The sequence below is a fragment of the Halichondria panicea genome, chromosome 5 (assembly GCF_963675165.1).
Source record: "Halichondria panicea chromosome 5, odHalPani1.1, whole genome shotgun sequence".
NCBI lineage: Eukaryota > Metazoa > Porifera > Demospongiae > Suberitida > Halichondriidae > Halichondria > Halichondria panicea.
In genome coordinates, this window is record NC_087381.1 from 4,388,355 (window position 1) to 4,416,104 (window position 27,750).

A 27,750-nucleotide genomic window follows, 5' to 3' on the forward strand; every position below is an offset into this window, starting at 1 on the left:
AATCTTTGCATGATAGCAGGTAATTCTAATTAAAGAACACTTTTTGTGGACTTAATTTTCGTGTAGAATTCTAACCCACGAAATCCGCGAAAATTAAGCCCCTCGAAAATTTCGCGCTATACGGTATAGCCATAGCCAGGCCGATCCGTCTCTAATTGAACGCTAGGTCGCCTCCTCGGCCTGGTATTGATTGTATCTGGGCGTGTATCTGGGCGTGCTCTTATTGGCTCCACCTGCTCAGGTATTCGCTAAAAAAGAGCGAATTCCTGAGCGACTTGACACTAATGGTGTATGTATGAGCACCTACTCCGTAAAAGTAATTGTAATCTCATGAATAGCTCCGTAAAGCTAGCTAGCTACTATAGTATAGTACTATACTATGGCAATTTCAACGTCTTTTGATATCCAAGAGCATTAGCATATGCACTGTCTTGTGTGAAGCAAGAAGGACTGATCTTCAAGGAACAGCAGGTCCGTGCTCTCAAGCTCCTGTCAGAAGGAAGGGACGTTTTTGTGTGGTTCCCAACTGGGTATGGCAAGTCTCTGTGCTATCAATTGCTATATACCCTTCTTGATGGACTACAAGCTTGGTAGGACTAAGGGCTCTTGTCGCCAGAAGTGTAGTTCTTTTCATCTCTCCCCTTGTGTCTCTCATGATTGACCAGGTCAGGAGTCTGAACACTAGAGGTGTTTCTGCTGCCATCCTCAGTAGTAATAAGGGAATTGACAGAAGTCTTGTTGCCACTAACAAATGTGTCGGATGGAAAGTACCGTCTGCTGTTCACTGCCCCAGAGGCTGTTGTTGAAGACTATCGTTGGAGGATGCTATTACTAGAGCCTCCACTCAAATCCTCTTTAGTGGCAATAGCTGTGGACAAAGCACACTGTGTTTACAAGTGGTAAGTTATAATAACTCCCGTTGTGATTATTATGTATGTTCTGTAGGAGCTCTGACTTTCGTCCTGCCTATGCACACCTGAGCTTAGAGCATTTGCCCCTCCTGGTGCTCCAATGTTGGCTGCAAACTGGATAGTTTCTGACCTACCCTCTAGCTCCACAGCGATTTCAGATGATGTTGAGGCACTGGCATTATGTGGACCATCAACGTGAGCTAAAAAAATAATTTTATTTACACATTCCTACTTTGTGCAGGAGTAAAAGCAAGCCTTTTTCCTCAAACCCCGACGGTACTCTTTGCTGATGGATGCGAGCTCACAGTGAAAGGAGATGCGTCTGAACCACTCGTGTCCTTAGTCCTTTTCTTAGGGGCTGATCTTACTGGACTACTAGGGAGCTGCTCTTTGGACACTTGTTTCTGGTAGCTACGTCTGGCCAGGAGCCTGAACACCTCTATGGACTCTATCTTCTTGATACAAGAAAGACAGACAATCTTTGACAGGCCATCTGAATCACTAACAGGCAGATCCAATGCAAGACTGAGCCTCCCTGGAATATCTTCTTTGAGAGCCTTACTGCTGAACAAATGTTTATATCTTCTGTTTTTGTATGATGCTGAACAAAATAATGTTTATATCTTCTGTTTTTGTATGATGCTGAACAAATGTTTATATCTTTTGTTTTTGTATGATGCTGAACAAATGTTTATATCTTCTGTTTTTGTATGGCATCAGTGCTGCAACATAACCTACAAAGAACAAACTTAGAAGCCATCATTCAATTTTCATTTGACCACATGGACTTAACGAAGTCACGCCCAGATACAATCAATACCAGGCCGAGGGAGGCGACCTAGCGTTCAATTAGAGACGGATCGGCCTGGGATCGAGGCTAATATAGCCATAGATAGAGTCAGAGTAGAAGAGGGATTGGAAACGGAAGTGATTCACGTGATGTTTTACAACGAAGTCTACGTAGTGGCTCTGGGACCATCTGTGTATCTCCTCATAACTCCCGCAAAAGCCCGGGAAACTTATTGTGTCCAAAGCATACATCTCAGAGTAGAGATGTCAGACCGGAAGTAGTGCGTGGGCGTATTTTCGTACAGTAATTCAATGGTAAAAAACGGGACCAGAAAGTGAGTGAACAAGAAGGGCTTTCCGCAAGCCCTGGAAGAGTCTAGCAAACAACAGCTGTTCCCAGGGGTTAAAAATAGCGTAGAATTTGGTTTTTATAACAGTTTTTTATGATTTTAGCATTTGATGCTTGTTTTGTGTGTGATTTTTTCTCAAAGGTGATCATCATTTTGGCAACCAAACATGAAAATGAACAAAAACACAAGTGAGCATGTCTTTCATCTCTAACTCTCTTCAGATTATGCAAAAGTTGCTACAATAAGCTTTTATTTCTTGCGGAATCACATATTGCATGGATAGATGGGTGGAGCTGAGAATAGAAATGCAGTAAAATCAAGCCAAGTGTACCAATAGCTGTATTTATTTCTTAGAAGTTCTTAGAAGTTACTGAAAGTAATTATTGAAGCAATCTGAAAGCCTCTGTTGAAAAGAAACAAGAAAGATTGGAGAGAATTCCAGGGACAACAATGTAATCTACCAAAACTATTAAATTGCAAGAACTGATTCAATTTGCACACAAAAAAAGACAAGAGTAATCTACTGTATTAATTAGAAGCTGTCAACAGAGTTGTATATCATAGATTTATAGTTGTATAGCCTTAAATCTACATCACACTAAAAACGAATTATTTAGACCAAATGAAATTGACAGAAAAGTTGCTTATAAAGATCAAGAAACAGATAGCGTAAGGTGGACATTGATGAGAGTTCTGAAACATGATACAATAATATACTGAAAAGATAGCATGGTTACTTTAAATCCAAAAGAACTCTCTGAAGCAGGAGACATCATACTATTATAGGGACATCATAAAGATATACATTACAGAAACATTATAAACTTCATAATAGATATCAAATGGTTACAATGTTAACTCCTGAGTCCTGAGTGTCCATTTCATACTTTTTAAAAGAGAATAGACCAAGCGGTTCAGCAGATATGCTAACTTTAAGATCATTTCCGGTATTAACAACAAATTTCATAAGTCCCGCCCAAGTACATTAAAATGCAGTAAATTTTTGTACGAATTTTTCCCTGGCTAATGTTCTTCAAAACGCTGTATCTCTGCATTCGCTTGACCAAATCCAGTGCAGTAAAGTTTTTCTGGTTTGCCTAGAGTGTTCAAAAGAGATAGTAATACATAGGAGTTAGAAATAGCAACAATGAAAATCGGTCTGACATCGCTACTCAGAGCTACCCCCATTACTGAATCACATGCCCCCTGATAGTAGGTATCAATTGGAAACAAAGAAAATATAATCTCGATTGTCGTGAAGTAGCTAGAGGTACACAGAGCGCTTTTTCATGCTTGTGTTCCTATAGTACCTTTGATATAGCTAAGGCTTTGTAACCAAATAGTGTCCTGTGTGTCCCAAATGGCCTCAAGTATTAGAGAAAGTTGATGTTTAGCAGCAGAACTGCTCGTGGACTTCTTACACAGAGAGCAAAACAATTCTCATGAATTATTCATGTTTAGCCCTCGTGTTAAAAAGTAAGCCTCGATTAAAACCGCGGAGATACACGGATGGTACTTCGAGGGTACTTCGGTTTCCAATCCCTCTTCTCAGAGGAGTGAAGACACGATTAACCTTAGCTCTAATTAGCTAATTATCGCGACCTTTTAATTACATTCTTTGAACGATTCATCTTTTCTTTCTTTATAACCTCTACATATTGAGCTAGAGCAAAGTAAGCCTTTTCTCCTACTGGAGGTACCCCTATGGCCAAGTTGTCAGGACCTGAAGGTAATAGGACCCCTATAAGAAGCACCTCAAGTACTCCTATCTCTAAGATCCCTGTGAGAAGCATCCCAGGCACTCTGATCTTGTCTCTGTGAGAAGCACTCTTGATCCTGTCTCCAGGATCCCTATGAGGAGCACCCCAGGCACTCCTGTCTCCAAGATTCCTGTGAGAAGCACCCCAGGCACTCCTGTCTCTGTGATAAAGCTGCAACATGGTTCAGAGTGTCTCCAACATGAAGAACATCAATGACACTAACAGTCTCAGCTTCTAGCACCCCTTTATTTGTATGGTTTGCTCCGTGCCTGCAAGAATTGCCTGTCACTCATACTAATATACAGTAGACTCTCGCTATTCCGGCTCTCTGAAATGCGGCCACCTCGATATACCGGCCATTTGGTTTGGCACGGAATGCTAGCTATACTAAGGTTAATCGTGTCCTCCCTCCTCTGCCCTCTTCTACTCTATCTATGATATAGCTAAGTGCATGTATAGCCTGCAGTGCACTAGCCTCGAATCCAGGCCGATTGGATTTTAATCGGCCTTGTCTGGAGGCTAGCAGTGCACATGCACATCATGTTTTTCAAACAGGGAGATGTAATGCGCGTGCATCAGCATGGTGTTTGATTTTGAAGCCTCCTACCATCATGCAGTCTCTCCACTCTCATGAGCTTATGTTGAAACAACCATATTGATTAGAAAATGCCAGGTGCAAGACGAAACTTGGAGAAGCGTCTATACTTAGCTAATCAGTGGCGGATCCAGACAGGTTCCATGGGTTCCATGGAACCCCCCTTTCACACAAGAACACACTGGAGTGGAGATCAACTTACCAAGCTTGCAACTCAGCTTAAATGATCGCGATCTGTAGTCGATATGTGGGCAGGGCTCTCTAATGGGCATGCTCATTGCTTAGGAAAAGTGATGACCTTTTTTAAAATTAACTGTTTTGGAACCTCCCTCTCAACATTCCTGGATCCGCCACTGCTAATGGACAGATCGAGTATTATGGTATTCACTGAGAGTATCATGATATTCTTGAATTATTGTGGACTCTATACACTGATGAGTCCCTGCACTTACACAAACTAACAGCTAGCGAGCTGGAGATGAAACTGGTTGTCATGAGTTTCTATTTGAATTTAAGGTTCAGTCTAAACTTTTTTATATAGGGTTGCACTATGAGTGTGCTATATAGGTAGGCCCTGCATGATAAATTATGCTTTTTGTTCACCCATTTCTTAATATTATTTAGCCTCGACCCCCGGCCGATCCGTTTCCAATTGAACGCTAGGTCGCCTACTAGGCCTGGTATAGCCTCGACCCCAGGCCGATCGTCTCCAATTGAACGCTAGGTCGCCTACTAGGCCTGGTATTGATTGTATTTGGGCGTGATCTGGGCGTGGTTTTTTAATACATTGACTCGTGGTACAACAAAAAATGAATCCTCCAACAGTGGTCTTCAACAACAGCCTCTGGGGCAGTATACAGCAGGAAATACTTCCCAGAAGACACTTCTTTGGCAGTGGCAACCAAATCTTTGTCGATTCCTTTATTGCTACTGAGGATGGCAGCAGAAACACCTCTATTGTTTAGACTCCTGATCTGGTCAATCATGAGTCTCATGATGAGAGATACAAGGGGAGAGACAATTAACAAGAACAACACTTTTGTCAACAGGAGGAGCCTTGGTCCTACCTAGCTTGTAGTCCATTAAAAAGGGTAGCAACTGATATAGCAGAGACTTGCCATACCCCGTTGGGAACCAGATAAACACGTCCCTTCCCTCAAACAGGAGCTTGAGAGCCTGGGCCTGTTCTGCCATGAGAGTGAGGCCATCTTGCTTCAAACAAGACAACGAGTTGCATGCCAGCTAGCTAGCTATAAATTGAGAACATGACACGGAGCTAAATTACTGTAACTTTTTACGGGAGTAAAATGCCTCTACGTACACCTTTAGTATTACAGAAAAAAGCGAAACAAAATGTAAAGAATCACTGCTTTTGTTTCCGGTTCCTGCCACGCCCAGATACAATCAATACCACGTATTTTTCAACTTCGTTCTATTAAAAAAAAATCGGCCTGGGACCGAGGCTAAATATTATTCTCATAAAAAATCCGATTATTCTCGTAAAAATTCCAGAAAGATGTGACATTACAACAGACTCATTCATCTTAAGGTTTTGAATTGATCCATAATCTCTTCAGCCATTTTTTGCCATGAGAACATCGTTATGCAAAACTTAATGTAAGGATCTTTACCAAAAATAGACATTTATGCCTTACACCTATTATACTAAAATTATTCCGAGCATAATTTATCAGGGCCTAGTGTCAGGTCAGGCGTTATAGTTTTTGGAAAGAATTTTCCTAATTATAACCACTTTAATACTGCATGGGTTGTCGTGCATGTGTATATACACTACAGTAGTATAAAAGTTGCTTATGTGTGTGTGGGGAAAAATTCTGACGCCAGTTGGTTGATCCTTTAAATAATCCATCATGTTATGTTTGCTACAATCTCCCATCTCGGACTTTGACATCCAATATGAGCTAGTGTTTATTGTTAAGACTTTTAATAGGTTGACAGCCCAATAATAACCCATAATTTCACTAACCAATGATATTTTTATTTTTCGTGTTCTAAGTGGGTGCATGTATATATCTCTTATTGAGGTACTCGGTCTTTACTTCCTCCCATCTTATCTCTGCCGCACAAACAACAGACACTAGCGTAGTTTTACATGTGTTTGATAAGGATCGACTCGTTCGAACTACCCTATACTCTTACGACTGCATATAGCTTGGGACATGGATTTAGTTAGGTGCATGGCTTTGAAGTTATACTGACAGCCAGCTGGCTTCACTCCAGATTGAGGCCCAGTCCTAAATAGGCTTCTTATTAGCTGTTTCTGATTGTTCCAGGGATGAATGACTGTACAGTGAAGTGTAAGACGTTGTAAGACATTGTACACTCACCAATCCACCCACACACATACAGGCTCTGTTCTCACGTATACCAAAGTTTTCTAGCCTCAGTTGATGACTTTTTGCCTGAGCAATGAGAACAGGCAGTGTAGAAATTAAGGCAAAATTGATTGGGTAAAGAAATCCTTAACACAAGAGCTAGATATATTATTATCAGGAGTAGATCTACATGAACAAGTAGCCTGATATTATTATAAAAAAGCACACACACAATGATCAAACAACAATGTCTATTGTGTTCAATTTAGTAAGACCTACAGTCCTATACATACAGTCAGTCACTCGCAGCATTCACAGCCTGCATGTAAAGAAAGTAACAATGCTCGAGGTAGTAACTACAATCAATTATATATTTTATACAGCCATGCTTGCATGTTTAATAACAAGAAAAAATATTAACACATGCAATACATAATTTATTCTGTGCACCCAGTGAAAGTTAAATTTACCTTTTCTTTCAAGTACTGACAGATCTTGGTAGCAATCCCGTCCTTACCCAGTTCCAATAAGATCCTAATCAGTGTTCTGAATGTTGCTTCACTGGGCTCATGACCTCTCCAGATTGACAAACAGTTGATCACTGCCACTTGATTGCTTCTACTTAAATAAGTATCTCGCCTCACGTCAACCTGTTCATTGTCAGTTAACTTCAGTGGGTTGAGGTATAGCTCCACATCATCAAAGTGCATAGCTAATAGAGCAAGGTCGTCCTGTTCAATCTCTCGATCCAATTGCTCGTCAGTGACTCCATGCTTCACCATTAACTCATGGAGGCTAGTCCCTGGATCCTATATGCATGTACATAAGCATAATACTATATAGCCATGCAACCTCTGGTCAGGAGTAAACCGTAAAACGCTGATTTTAGAGTACGTATACACATTATCTAATTAATAAAGCAAGCATGCATTTAAAGTGGGGCCCAAGGGGTAATAATAATTATGTCAGAGAAAGGTAAATTAGATAGACGACTCACCATACTAAACACAGAGGGATCAATATCATCATGAGCCACACCAGCTAGGTCCTGTGACAAAATTATAGCGTGTAAATATGTAAAACACACGTACATGCACGTAAAAATGCACAACAGGGATTAATAATTATTGACAACTTACCAGAGGGTTTCTCCCCGAGAAAACGCTGTACTTGTTGAGGGTCTCCCTTAGACAGCTGTAAGTTCCCTCAGTCTCATCTCTCCACGTCTCAAGAGCCTGGACCACCTCCTGTTTAGGACTGCTTGAATGAACTTTGACATTCGAATGGCTCAGGATTCTTCTGTACATGCGACTGTTTCGAAATACTTGATCTCGATCTTCAATGTCGGGGTCGGCAACCTGATCGGCAAAATAGGAAATGAAACCACTGGAAATTACTATGTCTTTCTTGACATTTTTCTCACTGTGGATACATTGTATAATGGTTGGATCCAGGCCAGCGTACGGCTCAAACTTTAAGAGGTGCTCCAAGGATAGGGCAAACTGACGTGTTGATCTAATCATTTTTTTGTTAGAGGATACAGCTGCTGCAATATCTTTTATATTTACCAGGGGGGGCTTTTCAAAGGATTTTTGGCAACATAATTTGGATCAATCACCGATTCAATCACATTCAAATTTTCAAATTGGCTAAAACTTTCAACAGTCTCACGGATTTTACTGACAATTCTGCAGCGAAGAATCAGACCTTCAGGTCGAACTGTGTTAGTGTACATTTTGAGAGCAAGAGATTGGCCATTCTCAGCAAGCTCAAGGTGTGTGGTGATCCCGTCATCGTCACACCAGCATATTCCACTCTTCCACACAGAGCAGAATTTCTGCAGGGAAGGGACATTGAGCGATATTTTGCTAGCCGGGGCAAGGCCGAACGTGAATACTACTCTCAGAATGAGGACTTGAAAGCAGCGAGAATCGAAAAACTGTGTGTCTTGAGAGGTTTTGAGTATCCAGCCAAAGTGGTACTTGATGCCTTGAGCTTCTTCCCACACTTGCTCTGGAGTTTCGATTCGAATCAGCCCTGGAAAGAAGATGTATCGATTTTCAGACTCGGGAACTGAAGCATCTGTGGCAGTGGAAGCAATCTCCTTTGAAATGAAATCCAAGACTTGCTTATCTATGATTTCGAAACACAACTCTAAATGGGACATGAAAGCAATCAGCATCTCTATGTCAAAGCCATCAAATGCTTCACTAAATTTCGACAAAGACACCACTCCAGTGCTTGATGCGAGCTTGCAGTGTTGACGGAAATTTTCAGGAGCAAACACGGTCCCAGTGACTTTGGACAGAAGTGCTGTTTGATCAATCACTAAGAAAGACTTCTCTGGAGAGGTATCATTGCAGAGAAACAATAGGAGACCACTTTTATGCAGCTGGTCACAGATCTGTACAAGGTGAGGGATGGTGCTGGGAATGAAGGAGAGAATATTTTGCCTGCGTTCTGACAGAGGCCTGTGAAGATTGCTCTTAATTCTTGCGTAGACATTTCCCAACGACAAAGCAAGGTCATCTTTGAAGGTTTCAGCAAGGTAGATGTAGAAGGTGTGAGCATTTAGGCTGATGGTTTCTGGAGAGCGGAGAATAGCGGAGCTTTTCTGGATCTGTTTTCTCGCCTTTTTCATGTCATCCGAATCAGCAAAGCGACAATCCATTGGAATGAACTCTTTGAACTCGAACTTGGCTTGATAATAGGGGCAAAAATACCCTCTTTGGCTTGTGGATCTTCTCCCATTTTCTTCACTTGGTCAGCATGGCTACCAATTACTATCACATGTGCTTTGCTTTTCAGATTGGTGCACTGGTTTTGAACAAGGGTCAACCAACGATTTGTGGAATCAATAATCGCCTGCTCACTTTCTACAAGCTTGGCACAGAGGATAATGATGGGTGGTGAGGTTTGAACAGCATTCTCCAGAATGGCACAGTGGCTCGTGTAAAACTCTTTCTGACCAGCGAAATCGAAGTAAACGATTCTCCCGAACTCTTTGGTGTATACATCGTACGGTATGATTCCAACTGTCCTCGCATCAACACCATCTACGGGTCTTGCCTTCTGCAATTTAGCCAGAAAACCTTTTGAGCTCAGAATGGACTTCAACAGAGTACTCTTTCCCACGCCACCATCACCAGTGAGGAGCACAAACAGAGGAAGGTGTGGAGGTTGCTCAGAAGAAAGTTTTCCAATGAGCTTGCTGTGTTTTTTGTAGACATTGGCAGCCTTGGCTCCGTGTTTCAAGAGGAGCTTTATAATCTTAGGGTCATTGGCCAAATCGAGAGGTGACTTGCCTTCTTTGTCGGTCACATTTGGATTGCTGTGGCACTCTACCAGTAAAAACTTCAACACTGATTTTTGATTTTTCTTCACTGCTAGTAAGAGGACACCTAAGAATACAGATTAAGCTTTATGACGGGTCGGGATTACGTAGAATGAATAGTCAAAATACAGCGCTAATAATGGTAAACGACATTTATACATCATGTTATTGGTTACTTGGCTACACACTGCAATAGCAAAGATCGATTAATAACTTAATTATCAGTATTGTTATAGGTCAGTCAACACTAGCAGCAGAGATACACCTCTTTACAATTAAGCCCACCGCTGCTATTCTCAACATTCACAACAAGCAATACAGATAAATAACAATAATTACAACTTTATCCAGTATCTTGACGGAGAGAGGGGCTTTTTATCCTCCTTATGCTACTATGCAATTATTTCACATACATCATTATCGTGCTATAGCTAGGCTATGTTATTGAACAGAATGCATATGGAATATAGAACCAACAGGTTAAAAATGAAATTGGATTTTACTTTTTGTATCACAGTGATGAGTGATGGCGAAATACTGGACTGTATTCAATTGCAAAGAGTTGTAGGCCAGAGTGAGTGGGGTGTCACCAGCCTTGTTGACTGGCTCTGTGGAAAAACATCATCAATAAACACGTGTATAACAGCAATGATAAAACACTTACTTTCTGGATCAACATACTTGTTGATGAGAGCCTTGATCATCTCCAGATTACCACGGGAACACTCAAGGGAGAGAGGGGTGTCTCCAGCCTCATTCACTGCAACTATAGATACAAGCTAATTGTGGGCACTATTAGTTTTCTAGAATTTTATACTGTGTATCGTGCATGCTATGCAATTGTCAACGCGTAAAACCACTGTTCATGATATTCATGTTTCAGGTCTTCCGCCCGCATTGAATTTTAGTTGCTGCCTATATTGTGTGTTGTGGCTTTATTGCATCATACAATGGTTTGTTTCACAATAATGATGTCACTTTAAGGAAAAATGATAGCGCCTGCTATAAAACCAGAAATAGGACTTTCACATTTAAAGCGGCCGACTGCATTAACACCAAATACATGCAGTGTAATAAAACTAACAAGTTAAACGAGATTTACTTGTTGTGTCACAGTGATGAGTGATGGCGAGGTATTTGACCACTTCCCAGTGTCCACCTTTGTATGCCAGAGAGAGTGCGGTGTCACCAGCCGTGCTTACTCCACCTGTTTATGCATTTCCGTTCACATGTGTACTGAGGTGATGAAATTCATGCAATGCCTACTTCTAGGATCACAGTGATGCTTATTCACAAGGTACTTGACTGTATCCAAGTGGCCATTGGCACAGGCCAGCAAGAGTGGGGTGTCACCAGCCTTGTTGACTGACTCTGCATGTAGAATACCATCATCAACAAACAGTGTAATAGCACTCATAAAACCTGAGGTGCGGCGCGGCACCACGGGTTATTGGGGCTAGCCCTGAGGCTCGTCTCATAGTAGTGAGTAGTAGAGGGGCTCAGCAACTGGATATCTGCAAGTCTGTCTGTCAAACTTTTAGCGTGACAATGGCAGTTAAATTCGTACATACAATTAAAGTGAAGCGACAAGTAGGTACAGTATGAAACCGATACAAGAGAGGAGAGGTTGGCATTGCAAAGGGATTGGGCCATGGGAACGTCAGAAACTAATAAAATGACGGATCAAAGAGAGCAGATCCTTTTCAACAATAACTTTGCTCTAAGGCTCGCCCCACACAATGCTTTTAGCATTCCCTCAGTCAGCCTGTCTGTCTGTCTGTCGTTCTGTGTATTCTGAGTTTACTCACCTGGATGCGATAGCACTGTGTTTGTACCATGGATAGCTTCAACACAACAAGGTAGTAGTTTATTAAATTTGATGTTAAAGCTTCGATCGTTGTTGAATAAAAGCTAAGAAGTTAAAAAGCTCAAACGCACGTTGGCCTAGATGTTGTCGAATAAAAACTAAGAAGTTAAAAAGCTCAAACGCACGTTGGCCTAGACGTACACGCGGCTTTGACTCACTATCCCTCAAATTAACACCGAGGGTAATTGCACTTCAGTACTCTAGTTTTACTTACTTTTTGGATCAACATTCTTGTTGATGAGAGCCTGGACCATCTTCAGGTTACCACGGGAACACTCAAGGGAGAGAGGAGTGTCTCCAACCACATTCATTGCAACTGTGGATACAAGCAAATTGTGGGCAGCAGTATATAGAATGCCTGTGGTATTTCATACACTGTACTGTCGTCTTTGCAATGGGTATATATGGTATAAGCACTATTTGTTATAATTATACGCAGGAAATGAGGTGCTATACAGGAACACTTTAATTAACGGCAACTTTTCAGAAACATGTACGCATATCTTTAACAGTGCATGCATGGCTGTTCATTAACTAAATGGGATTTACTCATTGTATCACAGTGATGAGTGATGGCGAGATACTTGACCACTTCGCAGTGTCCACCTTTGTAGGCCTGAGAGAGTGGGGTGTCACCAGCCTTGTTGACTGTACCTGTAAATGTACAACAGATGGAACAATTGATGGGCCATATGCAGTGCCTACTTTTAGGATCACAATGATACTCTTTCACAAGGTACTTGGCTGTTTCCAAGTGACCATTGGCACAGGCTAGAGAGAGTGGGGTGTCACCAGCTTTGTTGACTGAACCTGGACAAATAGCTATATATTAGTCGATGTTCCAACATAATTATAGAGCGTTCTGTTTAGATGCGTGCATGCGAATAATTATGTTCTAATCAGTGGCGTAGGAACAAGGGGGCTCCAGGGGCTACAGCCCCCCTTTATTTTGGTGGATGCACCACTGCACTAGCTGGATTACAATCATGCAATACTTATAATTATGCTGTCAATTTTCCCAAACTCAATGGAATCCAGAGAAACACACCTGTTTAGATTGCATCAGAAGAGCATGTTTATTGGAGGACAAACCACAGATCCCCCTTTACCTGCTGTTGACGCTTTGACACGTACCCATCAGAAATGTTACAAAGAGAGCGTACAAAGTTACTAAAATCAACGCATGTATATCAGTGATAAAAAAAGCATAATTGTTTGCCCGTGTTGTGGCGCACCCCCTCACCTAAATGTGTATGGGGGTTCTTAAGAGGGGCCCTTACCTTGTTTGGCACTTTTAAGGTTTCAGCACCCCGATACATCATTTGGCGGGTATAGCTGAAGGTGTACGCTACATTTTGGTACCAGCTACTTCCTGTTCTGATATATAGAAGTGCATGTCGTCCTCCAGCTCCAAGAGTACTTTAAGGCCGTCAAGACCCCTGCACATTCCGGCCATTATTTGGGAAAGGGGAGGGGTTTCACAAGGGTATTGGGCGTGGCTGGGTAACGGTTGGATTACCAAGGAAAAAAAGGGGCCAAAATTGAGGTCAGTGGGTGAGAGCTTGTTGCAGAAATTAGCACGTGAGTCGGGCGAGGTAGCAGAGATTGTTATTCTAGCGAAAATCATTCAGCATGTTAATGGTTAATAATTATTAAGCTAGGACACATTTTATTATGTGCCACACGCGTATCAGCTCCCCTTCCAAGTAAGCATAACAAGTTTTCTGTTTTAAGTGCATGTGAGCCTCACCTTCACACTTAGAACAGTACACATGCATGCAGGACACTTAGAACAGAAATGTTTATAATTATTAAGTACATAAAATCTTTGAATTGTAAAATCAGTTGTTAAAATAAGGTATGTTTGCATTTCCTGGCGCTGTGACGGATTGACGTACGGCTCGTTTTGGTGCTTCCCCCGGCCAATCGTAGCAATTTGTCACATTGCATTGCAAGCGTGTTAGAAATTAAACTCTAGATATGCTTGTGTACATTCAAGAGAAATAGAAGCCATGCAAATTAGTGGGTCTGAGATAATAGTACTTATAATGCAATGATTAACTTACTTCTAGGATCGCAAGTATGCTCATTTGCAAGGTATTTGGCTGTATCCAAGTGGTCGTTGGCACAAGCCAGAATGAGAGGGGTGTCACCAGCCTTGTTACATGGGCCTGTGTATATACACTATAATCATGCAATGAATTGTTGGTATAACATCACAATCAAAAGGATTGTTGGTACTAGGTCTGTATAGCGGAGCTAATTATAAGTAAGAAGTGGAAAGCACATGCATACACCAAAGAATAATGATATTAGTAGATCCATGTGGCAAAAGTTATTTTTACATGTTGGGTAAACTTTTTCAAATGTTGCGTAAACTTACTTCTAGGATCACAATTCTGCTTGTTTACAAGGTAATTAACTGTGTCCAAGTGACCAATGGCACAAGCCAGAGAGAATGGGGTGTCACCAGCCTTGTTGACTGAGCCTGTGAACACAAAATAACATTAATATTGAGCTACAGTCATCAGTGACCGTCCACTAAAGTCAGACTAACAAGAAGTAGGTTGGTCTATTATGATGTATATAGGAGGCTCAGGGAAAGGAAAAACCTTCTGATGGATGGACGGCCGGGGGTTACCTATCAAAGATTTGTACTGCTGCACTGAGGAGAGTGCAAGTGCAGCACAATCAGATTGTAGGATTTTCGGAGGTAATGGGGATTCATGGCTCGATTAGCATAATTATATAGTTATTCGGGTGAGTGAGCGAACTCCCAATACTGTAAACTGTAGAGTGGATATGCTGACCAAATCCATCTTCGTACCGTTTGTTCGTTCGTATCGACAAGCTCTTCTCTGTTACAATCTATGAAGCAAATCTTTATACTGTCACTATATATATTGGCTTTAAAATATGCACTATGGATACCATAGAGAGTCGAATGTAAAAGGACAGCTAGCTAGAGGCAAAGGGGACGAGAAAAGGAAACTAGAGAGAGAGTGAGGTGCCACCAGTTCCACCAATGTTGACTGACTCTGCAGAATACCACCATGCATCAATGCAATACTTACTGTTTAGGTCAACATGCTTGTTGGTGAGAGCCTTGACCATCTCCAGGTTACCACGGGAACACTCAAGGGAGAGAGGGGTGTCTCCAGCCTTATTCACTGTAACTGTACATACAACAAGCAAATCATGGACGCTAAAACAATTGTCAAAGTTAGTAGCTACACACACATTTTGGGTCACACTGATGTTTTTGAGCAAGATATTTGATAGTTTCCAAGTGTCTGTTTTTGTACGCCTGAGAGAGTGGGGTGTCACCAGCCTTGTTGACTGTGCCTGCAAACACCAATGAACTGTCAGTATTGGGCAGCAATCATGCATCACCCAAAACGGATATATATTAATGGCTGATGCTCGATAAGTAACAGTATAGTGCATGTGCAGAGCTCAGAGAAGTAGAGCTGGTCTAGTTATAGGAGTGATAATTAGTGTTATCCTACCTTTTGGATTGAGGCCCACAGTTTCCACAAGACACTTGACACAGTCCAGCCAACCATAGAATGCACACACTAGCTGACAGAGTACTATCACCTTCCTCTACAGCTGGTATATATCATTAGAACATTAAGTATAAGATAATAACATGACTGTATACATGCAGTACATGTAAACCATTAGTATAGTACCGTATTACTGGAATGTTTTGCGAGCATCAAACATTTGCGAATTTTGCGAGGGTTGATCAATTCGCATCAATAAAATCAGCAAAACCTAAATTATTACTAGTAAATACACACAATCCTTGCCAGAACACAATAGTTAGATCGCAAAGGGACAAACTTTCTGCTGATTTGGCTCATTTGCAAAGGTTTCTCACCCGCAAAATATTCTAGTAATACGGTAATAGGTTAAGAGTGCAATATGAGATTAATAACACAAGTAATAAAACAAGTAATGGCAAGGCTTCTAATTGCACAAAGCTCGCAGCATATGTTAGTGGTGGCATAAGAGGGTGGCAATACAACATCAGTTTCGCTATACATGTAACCATGACCAGTCATTGCTAACCTTGCTGATTGCAAACACAGTCTGCCAACTTGTACTCTCCAATGCTCACTAGAGCTTCCACAACATCCTTCCACTGCATGTCAATATTCTTGACTTTGGCTGCCCGGAGAGTTGCTGCTGTGGGATGTTGGCTCTTCTCTATGCATTCCAGTTGGTCATTGTCCAATCCCAAGTGAACACCAAGTTGAAGCCATTGGTCACAATCCAGCTGCATCAGCTGTTCCAGTGTTGGGTAGGAGGACAGAGGATCTACATAATAGGGACACAAGAGAGCTATATGATTTAGAAGCCAAAAGAGACAACTGTAGTGGCATTGTTATTGTCCAGATAATATACGTCTGATGCATGATTGCACTGTATATATATATATACCTAATAGCGAGTTGCATGGTCAGTATACAGCTATGTATCATTTTGATATCGTCACGGCACAGTCCATAATTAAAATATATAAGAAGCTTGTTTGTTATCAAGAATTAATAGTTTGTGTCTAATCTCAATTTGTATGATACCTAGCTCTTCCAACTCGGAAATCTCCAGCAGTTCGTTTCTAGCTCTATCAACACTATCTCTGTAGTCTCGATCCCATGCCGATCCGTCTCCAATTGAACGCTATAGGTCGCGAGGAGGTGACCTAGCGTTCAATTGGAGACAGATCGGCCTGGGATCGAAGCTACACTATATATATCTGTGTACTGCATGTATATACTCTAAGATCCTACACTGACTACTGTCTGTGTACATACAGCTGTTGATGGCCAACTTACCACTATATCCAGGCCGGAAGCTCTCGATACAGATAGCCAAACGAGAGTACTCTTCACTTCTGGCCAAATCATCAGCAGTCTGCCCCATGTTGTCTTTGATATCTTCATGGTTGGGAAAGAACATAATAGGAGCTGAGCATACTGATAACCCAGATTTATAAATATCATAAGTGGAGAGTTGCAATAATTATTTACTAAGGAAGCATCAAAGAGCGTGGAAACATGCAAGCGAGGGAGAGCCGCTCGATCGTCAATCTGAGCCGCACTTCAATTTGTTACAACGTTATTTACATGCACATTTGATAACGCTATATTTTTTCTCCTTTCCGAGAAAAATTGGCCTGAAAACGAGGCTAGGACATCACTAGAATTAAGTTTACCATGTTGTTGACAATAATTTTAGTTCAAGATATTAGTTCAAGTTCAAGAATCAATGAAGTGCATGGAGGGATTTCAAATAAGGAAAACAAGAATTAAGTATTAGTTAATGTACAGTGTAGACTGAGGGGTTATGACAGTAAACCTCCCAACCACGAGGGCGTTGTTTACTGTCATAAACCCGAGGCACTGTGCATTAATTGATATAATTATGTCCCATCTGATTGGCTGGCTAGTTGCTATGCATCCAGCCTATATAAACTTGCATGACTACCACCGCATAGCAACACTATTCAAACAAGAAGACAACTAGGAAAAGAGAGCTCGTCCACACCAGCCTTGCGCAGACTGGACAAATGAAAGCACTGGGGTGCTGATGCCTCGGTGGAGGTGCCAAAGCTACATAACATAAAACTACTAATAGCTAGATTTTATACACACATTGATTATAATTATCATGATGATATTAAATTGCTGCATGCAAATAGTGGTAATGTTCAACATGATTGTTGTTAAAAACGATTGATGCCAAGTCTAAAATTAATGGCTGCAGAGTCTTGCAGTTCTCTGCTCACTCTTGCAGCTACCAATAGCTAGCGTTCTAGTGCAGAGCTAACTACTAAGTAGTGTAGTAACACTCGGTGAACAAGTTTTGCTACGGACTCTTCTGAAAAGGCTGCAATGGCATTCCAAGTAAGCAAAACTAGGCATAACTCGAGAACGAAGCATTATTTTGCAAATCCACGAATTAAAATCCAAGTAAACATGATTAGAAGCCTATAGAAACTCTTACTTGCACTTGATTCATCCTTGAGCACCTGTAGCGGTCTACACACACACACACACACACACACACACACACACACACACACACACACACACACACACACACACACACACACACACACACACACACACACACACACACACACACACACACACACACACACACACACACACACACACACTAGTCTATTGTATACCGTATAGTGGGTATATTTCGAGGGTATAACTTTTCGCGGATGTGCCTTTAGAAAGGTTTTCGCGGATTTAATTTTCGTGGAATAGCGCCTTTTTTGCAGCATGCATGCATGAAATATTAAATTCGCGGTTCATGCCTAATCCGCGAAAACCACGAACATTTATACCCTCGAAATATACCCTCTATAATTATACGGTACCTCGCTTGCGCATGCGCACCGAGGCATAATAAATATGAGCAGCCAGCCCCTCCCTCCAAGCAAACGGTATACAGAGCCACTCCCCCTCTCTGTTCAATTAGTAAGCCCCTCCCCTCCGTTTACTGCGCAGCAACCAACGAACGGCTGGTCTCGAGGCTAAGCTAGCTCTAGACAGGCTGACCAGCTCTCTTCAGCTATGCCAGGCTAGTAGGCAAGCAAAGGTAAGCTTAAAATAGCCATTCCTATATTATTATAAAAAATGGCTTCTTTTTCTTTGCTGATCAGGCCCAGTGCAGTGCGTACAGTCAGTACTAGTGCTAGTGAGCAAAAAGCTTAGCCTGAGCCCAAGCCCTCTCCCAGAGTGTCTCTAAAGCAGCTCCTCACACAGCAGAATTGTTGATGAACTAGTCCACAGACTATACACCCTCTGTCTCTATGTTTTCATTTATGACATTTTGTTTCTCATGCAAGACATTGCATTCTCATCGAAGACACCATTATTTTTTATTTTTGCTGCATTTAATGCTTGAGGTGCCAATTTATGAGCCATATTTTCCCTTGTAGCCCTAAGGTGCCAATTTTTGACAGTTAAGCCCCACTAGACTACATGGCAAAAGTGTAGTAGGTGGGAAATATTGATTTGTATGTTGTATAACTTTTTGATGTATATAATTATACGATTTTTGCTCTCTCTATTGGAAAAATTATATCAGACACGCTATCATATACTAGTGTTATTTTTGTAGCATAATTCCCAATTCAGTAAGTCCTATACTTAGAACAACAATTAAGGTGACGGAATTCATCTATATACTGTCAGTTGGACAAACAGTCTACCAAGTATATCAACCCAGGCTCACGTGTGGGACAGCGGTGCTCCAGTAGGAGCTTAGCAGTGGTCTCACTGTTGTTGAGACATGTGTAGTGTAAGGGGGTCCAGCCATCCCTATCTGTAGCAGCTACAATGGCTCCAAACTTGATGATTAGTTCTGCACTGCCGAGATGGTTGTCAGAACATGCTTTATGTAGTGGAGTGATTCCATCATGCTTTGTAGTGTAGTAGCCACTGTTGGGTGGAACTCCTCTCTGTAGCAGCTCAAGGACTTTTTGGTCATGACCATCATGACTAGCCAACCAGAGTTGTTTAGCAAGGTCGTCACTATAAGAAGATGTTGAGTGCATGTCATTGAATATAACTATATAGTTTGGGTTTAGGTGTGTGCCTGCATCACGCCATGTACCGAAAAACGTTTTTCCAACCATAATTTAACGGCATAAACTGTACTTACACATAGAGTTTGTTAAACAAAATAACGTAATGGGCACGCAGCTATAGTTTCTCTTACCTGTTTGAATCCATTGTATAATTCTTATGAACTCTCTACAACACTCAAGCTGACACAGCTTTAAAACTCATCCAGCTCATCCAGACACTGCATATAGCAACAACAATATTAATATGGCATGCATTATAATTATAGTCACTGCACACTATGCAAACAGGAAAAGAAAACATTGATGTACGTAGCATCTACAAAGTAGACGTAACAGCGACACGCCCATATCAAACATGCACTTTCAGTGATCAAATGTCCACTGCGATCAAAATACCATAAACAGATCAGGTTTCTGAACTATCATTCAGCACTGCACAAGGGTAAATGGGTTGACGTTGACAGCTTCTAGTGTTTTTATTGTTGTATACGTTGCTATAATGACCTTTTTCCATTGTTCCTGGTACGGGATCACTTCATCTGCATTATGCAGTGTCTGGATGAGTTCATAAGCAATTAGAAGCTGTTATATCCAAACCCATTAAATTATACAGTAGTCAACACTCTTGATCTCTGCCCTGTGCATGTACGTGTTGTGTGCGTGTGCTTGCACTTGTTAGTAGCGTAAGTACTAGCTGCGATCTGATTGGCTAAAGGCAATGTTCTATCCAACTTAGAAAATCATGTAGCAAAGATTAGATAAGAACATTCAGATCTGATTGGCCTACGACACAAGTTAGCCAATTTTATAGAGGGTATAAATATAAAGCGTTCCACTGACTGTAAGCAGCTATTTATATAAATGAGTATCTGTCAGTTTTACCCTAGCATGCTTGCAGAGTATATAGCGACAGGTGGTGCATGTGACTGTTGTTATTATTATGTGTATGTGTGTGCACTTGACTAATGTGTACATTGTTTACTTAGTTAATTTGTACTGTAGCTATGGTTTCTGTTATAGGAATGTTAAGTAGGTTAATTACTTCCTGTGGAGCAGAGCCTCCTTTTTTGTGTTAACAATAGATTCTTTGTTGTAAAGAGGCCCTGCGCTTCTCTTGTTTTTGGTGCATGTATAATCTCTGTTTTGTCAGTTGTTTACTTTTGTCTATCTTGTTTAATGTTAAATCCTTGTCAAAATCTTGAGCTGACTCCGCCGCTTAGCTAGTTCTAGCACTCAACTCTGCCAACATGACCTTGTTGACCTACTTGAGAGTATAATGCATGAGTCTTCAAGCGGCTCTTGATTTGGCTAGCATAATGTGCCTCAGCAAGTTTAAGATTTCCAAGTCGCTTGGTTGACTTGGTCTCTCTATGCCAATTGCTGGGTCTTTACAATTCCAATTATTAAGGCTTGAACCCATTAATTTAAGGTTGGCATTAAGGTAGCAGTTAGCCTCGAATCCAGGCCGATTAAAATACGTATTTTAATCGGCCTGGTCTCGAGGCTAGGTAGCAGTTGACACTGAGCCAGTGCATGATAGTTCAAGTTTTTGTTGGAAATACACATAAGTTGGTTACATGCATTAAACTGCATGGAGTTGCCACCTGTCAGACCATTTAGCTAATTTGTTGAGGTTACTTTGAAGTAATTTGGATCGAGTCACTGTGGGTGCATGTTCTGACTTCTCTGTAGAGTATACACAGTAATAGTGAGTTGTCTGTAAAATTTAATAGTCTGGCTGTGGATCATGTGTTACCGTATAGCGCGAAATTTTCGAGGCACTTATATTTCGTGGATTGGCCTCTAAAAGCCATTTCGTTGCACAATGTTCGCGGAATGACTGCTTACCGGAAGCCACGCCTTTAGATCCTGCACGTTATAGCAGGTAAAGAACGATTTTCGTGGACTTAATTTTCGTGTGGATTGCTAACCCACGAAATCCACGAAAATTAAGCCCCTCGAAAATTTCGCGCTATACGGTATTTAGTGCATGTATGGCCGGGCCATATATAGGATTGAGCCTAGTCTCATGAATCAGCCGCACCTTTGGTGTCCATCTGAGCACGTCAGATTTCCAACGTGACCAATGAGATTGCTCACAAGCATCAGGTGACTTGAATAGGAGGCAGCAAATAGTGAAACTCTACATGCGGTTGAGCAGCAAGCAGTGATGTGGCTGAGCAGAGATAGCGGATGTGGTTGCATTTTTATGGTTTGTTAGCTTGTACAGTGACGTATTACATTCCATTGTGAAATGACTTCACGTAAAGAGTGCTCAGGCTGACACCAAAGGTGCGGCTGATTTATGAGACTAGATTGAGCCTAGCCTCGATCCCAGACCGAGTTTTCGCTTTTATAACGGTTAGGCGAACAACTACCGTATAGCGCGAAATTTTCGAGGGGCTTAATTTTCGTGGATTTCGTGGGTTAGCAATCCTACACGAAAATTAAGTCCACGAAAATCGTTCTTTGCCTGCTATAACGTGCAAGATTTAAAGGTGTGGCTTCCGGTAAGCAGTCATTCCGCGAACATTGTGCAACGAAAATACTTTTAGAGGCCAATCCACGAAATATAAGTGCCTCGAAAATTTCGCGCTATACGGTATATAGGCCCGGTACTAGTTGTCTGCGCATGCGTCAGTCGTTGGTCAGATTCTGACGAATGGATCACTTTCGTGACATTTATATTCGTGTACTATCGTGTACAGTTCCCGTTTTATCATTATTGGAATGGCTCTTAGCTGAAGCTTCTCTCTTCTCTGAAGCTTAAAAAACATTATTCTGAAGACTGAACAACAAGGGAAGAGGTATAAAACTTTGTCAAGCTTGTTAAGGTCAGATATTTTTGTGTGGGCCCTGTTCATGTTTGGTATTAAAGATCTAGGTAGACTATAGTATCATCATTAATATGGTGGATCAAGTGAAGAGTGTGAGCTAGAGAACTTGGTGCTGCCATCATCAGCTCGTCGACAATGACACTAACCTGTTAATACGAGAAATTTAATATGTATAGATCTACATGTATTTTGAATGTCTACTTCTCTGTACAGGAGCAATGGCTACTATCCAGCTATCCCAACATTGTTCCTCTTGGCTATACTAACGGACGAGACTGGACAGTTTAAGGTAAGGGTTTAACCGTGTTTGGTTTCTTTAATATTGTCCTATACTTACAGGACTGGAGTATGACCTGCTCGTTCGAGTGTTGCTGGGTAGCTCAGAGGCATCAAGAGAATCTACGTTTTCTCAAACAAAGTTTAACTGAGTTACGAGTTGGGGCCTAGAATCAGAGAAGTCCAGCAGCCTGCTAAATCGTTGAAACGTAATTTGAAGGCATTCAATCATCTTGAAGTTGCCCTGGGTCACTGTAATCGTGCTGCAGCACAACTGGCAACTCCCTAGGCCCTTGTGAAGCAGCTCCCTATGTGCATCTTTTGTGTACTCACTCTGTGCATTTTCTGTGTACAAATTTCGATTATTGATTTATTAAATATCTTTGCCGACCACAAATACAATGAAAATTTGACGCATGCGCAGACAACTAGTACCAGGCCTAGTTGTTTGCCTAACCGTTATAAAAGCGAAAACTCGGCCTGGGATCGAGGCGAGATTGAGCCATAGATTGAAAAGGAAGGGGATGAAACACTCCGCGTTATGATTTCGCGATCGCGATTATTTTTGTTTTGACCGTACTCTGGTTGTATTTCAACTGTTTCTAGCTCTCCTATCCACTAGCGATCACTCAGAGGCTGGGAGGTTACTCTAGAGAAGTAAGTTTACACCACTGACAAGCTCTAACTTGTCTAAGTCCGCTGTCTTTACTCTGTTTTTAGTTTTTGTTGAGTATAGCTTGAATTACTCCATGTCAACTTTTCTCTTTCCCTGCTGCGAAGCCTAAACAGCAAAAGACATTGCTTGACTTGGTTATTATGTATCTAAGTGCTATATAGAATGGTTTCATGCCATGGATAAGCTTTACTGTTCATAAACGTTTGCAGTATAGTCCTTCAAACTGCTTTAGTATACTTTTAGACACACCACGGGCCTTGACCTCTCACGACTTCATAGTAAGGGCTATTCCTTCTTTTATAGCATGTATTTGTTTAGTGATAGTGGTTGCGTTGCTTAGTCGACCTTTTAGAGCTATATTCTCTTTACTTTTTAGAATATTCAACATTAAAAGTGATCAATTTCACCATTTCTAGCTCTATGTACAGCACATTGTATGGCAGCCAAGACAGGTAATGAGCATGCTGACTATAAAATAATCCCTTTGTAGTTTTAGCCACGCCCTATAACGCGGAGTGTTTCACGCAAAAATTTTCGTTTCCAATCCCCTTCCTTTTCAATCTATGATTGAGCCCTGATTTCAACTGCTGAGTGGAGAACAGGAACCTACTGGCACTTTGAGTGAAGAGGACGTGTTACCCACAGGTGAAACCGTGTCAGAGGCATTGAGGAACAAACATCCGATCGCTCAGGGACTGAAAGAAGAGGCGCTGTACCCATTTGAGAATACTCCCCCTCACGCCGACCCTGTTATTTTCGAGTGTATTGATGCCGACCTTATACGCCACTCTGCGAAACAAACAAAAGGTTCTGCAGGCCCATCAGGTTTAAACGCCCATGCATGGAAAAGAATGTGTTGCTCCTACAAAGAAACCTCAGACGAGCTATGCCACTCACTCGCCCTTCTAGCCCGCAGGATTTGCACACAGTTTATTGATCCGACAATCTTGGCTCCTTTCCTAGCCTGCAGGCTCATAGTCCTGAACAAAAACCCTGGTGTACGCCCTATAGGTGTCTGTGAAGTGGCAAGAAGAATAGTGTCTAAAGCCATTCTATTCGTAATCAAAGGAGACATTCAAGATGCTGCTGGATCGCACCAGCTCTGTGGTGGTCAGATAGCAGGTATCAAAGCAGCCGTGCATTCGGCCAGAAGTATCTTTAATAATGAGAGTACAGAAGCCCTTCTACTGGTAGACGCCAGCAATGCGTTTAACAACTTGAATAGAGCCAATGGCCTAATGAACATTCAAACTCTTTGCCCCCCCTTCTCCACCGCTCTAATTAACATCTACAGAGAAAGCACAGATCTCTTTTTAGGAGCCAACACCCTGCTGTCCCAAGAGGGCACCACACAAGGAGATCCTTTAGCAATGCCCTTTTATGCTCTAGCAACAAAACCCCTGATCGACAGATTGTCCACAGACACACCCGACCTAAAACAGATATGGTATGCTGATGATGCCACTGCTGCAGGCAAAATTTCAGACCTGAAGAAATGGTGGGACAACTTGACAAAACTTGGTCCATCTTTTGGTTACTTTGTTAACCCCAAGAAAACGTGGCTAGTCACTAAAGATGGCTCCCTCTCCACAGCCTCTCAGATATTTGGAGATTCTGAGGTCAACATCACCACGGAAGGAAGACCAGTGCTTGGTTCCCCAATTGGCAAACAGGAGTTCATATCTGATTTTGTAACAGGAAAAGTAACACACTGGATAGCGGAAATTGAAAAACTGTCGGAAATAGCAGACAGCCAACCGCACGCAGCCTATGGTGCTATCACTCATGGCCTTGCAAGTAAATGGGCCTACCTCTCAAGAACTACCCCAGATATTGACCAACTACTGCTTCCCCTTGAGAACTCCATTCGAACCACCTTGCTCCCAAAACTTACAGGCAGAGACGCACCCAATGATCTCGAGAGGAGTCTATTTGCCCTCCCTGCTCGCCTAGGAGGTTTAAATATAGGAAACCCGGCGTCGTTGGCAGTCGAACAATACACATCATCACAACAGGTGACAAAACCTCTCGTTGACTTAATAGCTTCGCAAAACAAAAATTACCCCTAAGAAGTCCTCGTACACCAAATCAACACGAAGAACAAAATAAAAGAAACAAGAAGAAGTACAGGACTGCAGGTGGCTAATGAGATACAAGAGTCTCTCACACCACCAATGCAATTAGCAACAGACCTTGCAAGAGAAAAAGGTGCCTCCAGCTGGCTCACTGCTTTACCGCTAGAAGAGCACGGATTCGCACTCCACAAAACAGCATTCCGTGATGCCATTGCCCTTCGGTATGGCTGGCCCCCATCGCAGATCCCCACAAACTGTGTGTGTGGCCATTCTTTTTCAGTGCAACATGCCCTCTCGTGCCCTAGAGGAGGATTCCCCTCAATTAGACACAACAAGCTGAGAGACATCACAGCATCGCTTTTAAAAGAAACTTGCCATGGAGTGGCCACTGAACCGTCTCTACAACCCATCACAAGCGAAACATTCAACAGAACCACCGCAAATCGACAGAACGGTGCCCGTCTTGATGTAGTGGCTAATGGTTTTTGGGGAAGTTCTTTCGAGAGAGCGTTCTTTGACGTTAGGGTTTTTAACCCATTTGCTCCCTCGAACAGACACTCCTCTCTAACCGCATCTTATCGCCACCATGAGAACCTGAAAAAGAGGCACTATGAACAACGTATAAGAGAAGTGGAGCACTCCTCTTTTACCCCCCTGGTCTTCGCTACCACAGGTGGCCTTGGCCCAGCAGCTGGAGCCTTCTACAAACGCCTGGCCAGCATGCTCTCAGACAAATGGAAGCAATCATACAGCACCACCATTGGCTGGCTAAGATGTAGAATATCTTTCTCTCTACTCAGATCCTCCATCATGTGTCTGAGAGGCGCCAGATCTTCGAAGTCATCCTTCAACGGCCATCTAGCTGCTTCCGTGGACCTCACCATTGCGGACTCCAACCTCTCTGTCTAAACTCTGAATAATAATAATATTATAGCTTCACATTACCCTGCCATATCTATATTTCAGCCTCAGTCACTCATTCATTACATGTTTATTAAAAAAAAAAAAAAAAAAAATTAGGAGGAGTACGCAACTCCAATAGACTGTGCACAAAAAGCATTCTTCCACTCCTATACGTCACAAATACTCTATACTGTAACCACAACCACTTGAGATACAAGGTGTTACAATAACAATGTTGATACTACTCTCACCACATGCATCATGCAACATGACTCAGCTGTACTGTAATGAACTCTGACTCAGTGTACATACTGCAAAGAAATTACTGAAACTCCCAATAGCTATAGCTATATACAGTCATGTCCAAAAAAATCTCCAAGAAGGTCAAAGAAAGTGTTGCTGATGAAGTTGCAACAGGCTGTGATTATGTACAACTTGGTGAGACCATCATTGCAAGTATTAGTGCTCTTCCTCAATTGGAATTGTATCCAGATAGGAAAGTTTTTCTCGAGGTTATTAAAGGAGAATGCAAAGAGACGTTGATAAACCTGATTCAAAGTCTATCAAATAAGTACTGCACTTTGTACAAGAACCTGAAAGGAAAAGATGCTTACATTAACCTACAAATTCAGTGGTTTGACTACATTCGGTCAATGGCTGTCTATGCACAAGAGCAATGCATTGAAGATATTGTGACTACTTATATTGTGGACATGTGAATGGCTGGCAATAGCAAAGTGTGTGTCATGCCAATTAGGCACTGTCCAATTGAGCAAGGAAAGTCATATCGTTTGCGAGGAATTTCAAAACTTCTGATGTCTTTTTGACGAAACCCTGCCGTATCACACTTTCTCTCATACCAATCATGAAGAAGGCCAGGGCAAAGCTGGAAATTTGAGCTTCCATCAATCAATCCAATAACTTCGGACATGTTTAGATGTGGATCGATTAAGCCTATTATAATGATGAACAAGTTTAATATAGGAATGGTATAGCTAGCAGAAACATTTTACCCTTTAATCTCTCCACATTTCGTAATACAGGAAAAAGGACATCTACCTGGTACACCAAGGTACTCGACACAACGATCCTAACAGCATCAACAGGCCCAACAGCTTTGACATAAGTACACATCGAAGGAGTAATTTCCAGCCACTGAAGGGTGCTCGAGCCGTTGTCGAGCAATCGATGCTTTACAGTTGGGGACTGTTTCAAAGCATTTAAAAGTGGTGTCCAGGCAGAGTTGTAACTAGGATAGCTCTCAGCGCAGCAGTGTCAGTCTGAGTAGACATGTCGGCTGTATCTACAGCATTTAATATTAAATGAGTACTGTACTGCTCAGTATTAAGTTCACCTGTGGCTGTGGCCTGCGCATCAGTTTCAGCACTTTTCTTATGTCTTTTACTCCTAGGAGTAGATGCCA

The 27,750-nt window shown here is 41.8% G+C and overlaps 3 protein-coding genes and 3 long non-coding RNA genes across 6 annotated transcripts; 3 read left to right on the forward strand and 3 right to left on the reverse strand.

Annotated features, from left to right (window-relative positions):
* The first annotated feature begins 254 nt into the window (after positions 1–254).
* On the forward strand, positions 255–1,620 carry LOC135335711 (uncharacterized). The gene is made up of 2 exons (XR_010394587.1): positions 255–899; positions 946–1,620. It is a non-coding gene; the product is annotated as an uncharacterized LOC135335711 (long non-coding RNA).
* A 1,207-nt stretch (positions 1,621–2,827) lies between these two features.
* Positions 2,828–3,618, reverse strand: LOC135335712 (uncharacterized). Its single transcript, XR_010394588.1, has 2 exons — positions 3,361–3,618; positions 2,828–3,147 (listed from the first exon to the last, which is right to left on the reverse strand). It is a non-coding gene; the product is annotated as an uncharacterized LOC135335712 (long non-coding RNA).
* Positions 3,619–6,853: 3,235 nt separating this feature from the next.
* LOC135335739 (uncharacterized) lies at positions 6,854–8,265 on the reverse strand. The gene is made up of 4 exons (XM_064531280.1): positions 7,881–8,265; positions 7,739–7,789; positions 7,212–7,550; positions 6,854–7,060 (listed from the first exon to the last, which is right to left on the reverse strand). Exons 1-4 carry the CDS (start codon positions 8,262–8,264, stop codon positions 7,037–7,039), a joined length of 798 nt encoding a protein of 265 aa, XP_064387350.1. The 5' UTR covers position 8,265; the 3' UTR covers positions 6,854–7,036.
* A 1,113-nt stretch (positions 8,266–9,378) lies between these two features.
* On the reverse strand, positions 9,379–19,705 carry LOC135336376 (ankyrin repeat domain-containing protein 17-like). The gene is made up of 16 exons (XM_064532137.1): positions 19,692–19,705; positions 19,206–19,504; positions 16,787–16,918; positions 16,020–16,268; positions 15,183–15,287; positions 15,017–15,118; positions 14,326–14,430; positions 14,009–14,113; positions 12,648–12,752; positions 12,492–12,596; positions 12,157–12,258; positions 11,342–11,446; positions 11,178–11,282; positions 10,740–10,841; positions 10,579–10,683; positions 9,379–10,142 (listed from the first exon to the last, which is right to left on the reverse strand). The coding sequence occupies exons 1-16, from the start codon at positions 19,703–19,705 to the stop codon at positions 9,379–9,381; spliced, it is 2,604 nt and encodes an 867-aa protein (XP_064388207.1).
* Positions 19,706–22,273: 2,568 nt separating this feature from the next.
* Positions 22,274–23,053, forward strand: LOC135335741 (uncharacterized). The gene is made up of 2 exons (XR_010394606.1): positions 22,274–22,394; positions 22,611–23,053. It is a non-coding gene; the product is annotated as an uncharacterized LOC135335741 (long non-coding RNA).
* Positions 23,054–24,817: 1,764 nt separating this feature from the next.
* LOC135335742 (uncharacterized) lies at positions 24,818–26,411 on the forward strand. The gene has a single exon (XM_064531282.1). It carries the CDS (start codon positions 25,524–25,526, stop codon positions 26,331–26,333), a length of 810 nt encoding a protein of 269 aa, XP_064387352.1. The 5' UTR covers positions 24,818–25,523; the 3' UTR covers positions 26,334–26,411.
* The last annotated feature ends 1,339 nt before the right edge of the window (positions 26,412–27,750 follow it).

Excerpts from the sequence above, each read along its gene's own strand:
- LOC135335739 (XM_064531280.1), bottom strand. The coding sequence starts at position 8,264 with ATGATTAGATCAACACGTCAGTTTGCCCTATCCTTGGAGCACCTCTTA. Across the intron at positions 7,790-7,880 it reads TCTCGGGGAGAAACCCTCTG|GACCTAGCTGGTGTGGCTCA; the intron begins GTAAGTTGTCAA and ends ATTTTGTCACAG. Across the intron at positions 7,551-7,738 it reads ATCCCTCTGTGTTTAGTATG|GATCCAGGGACTAGCCTCCA; the intron begins GTGAGTCGTCTA and ends ACATGCATATAG.
- LOC135336376 (XM_064532137.1), bottom strand. Across the intron at positions 15,119-15,182 it reads ACATCAGTGTGACCCAAAAT|TTACAGTGAATAAGGCTGGA; the intron begins GTGTGTGTAGCT and ends TTGTATGTACAG. Across the intron at positions 14,431-15,016 it reads CAAGCATGTTGACCTAAACA|GCTCAGTCAACAAGGCTGGT; the intron begins GTAAGTATTGCA and ends TTGTGTTCACAG.
- LOC135335742 (XM_064531282.1), top strand. The coding sequence starts at position 25,524 with ATGCAATTAGCAACAGACCTTGCAAGAGAAAAAGGTGCCTCCAGCTGG.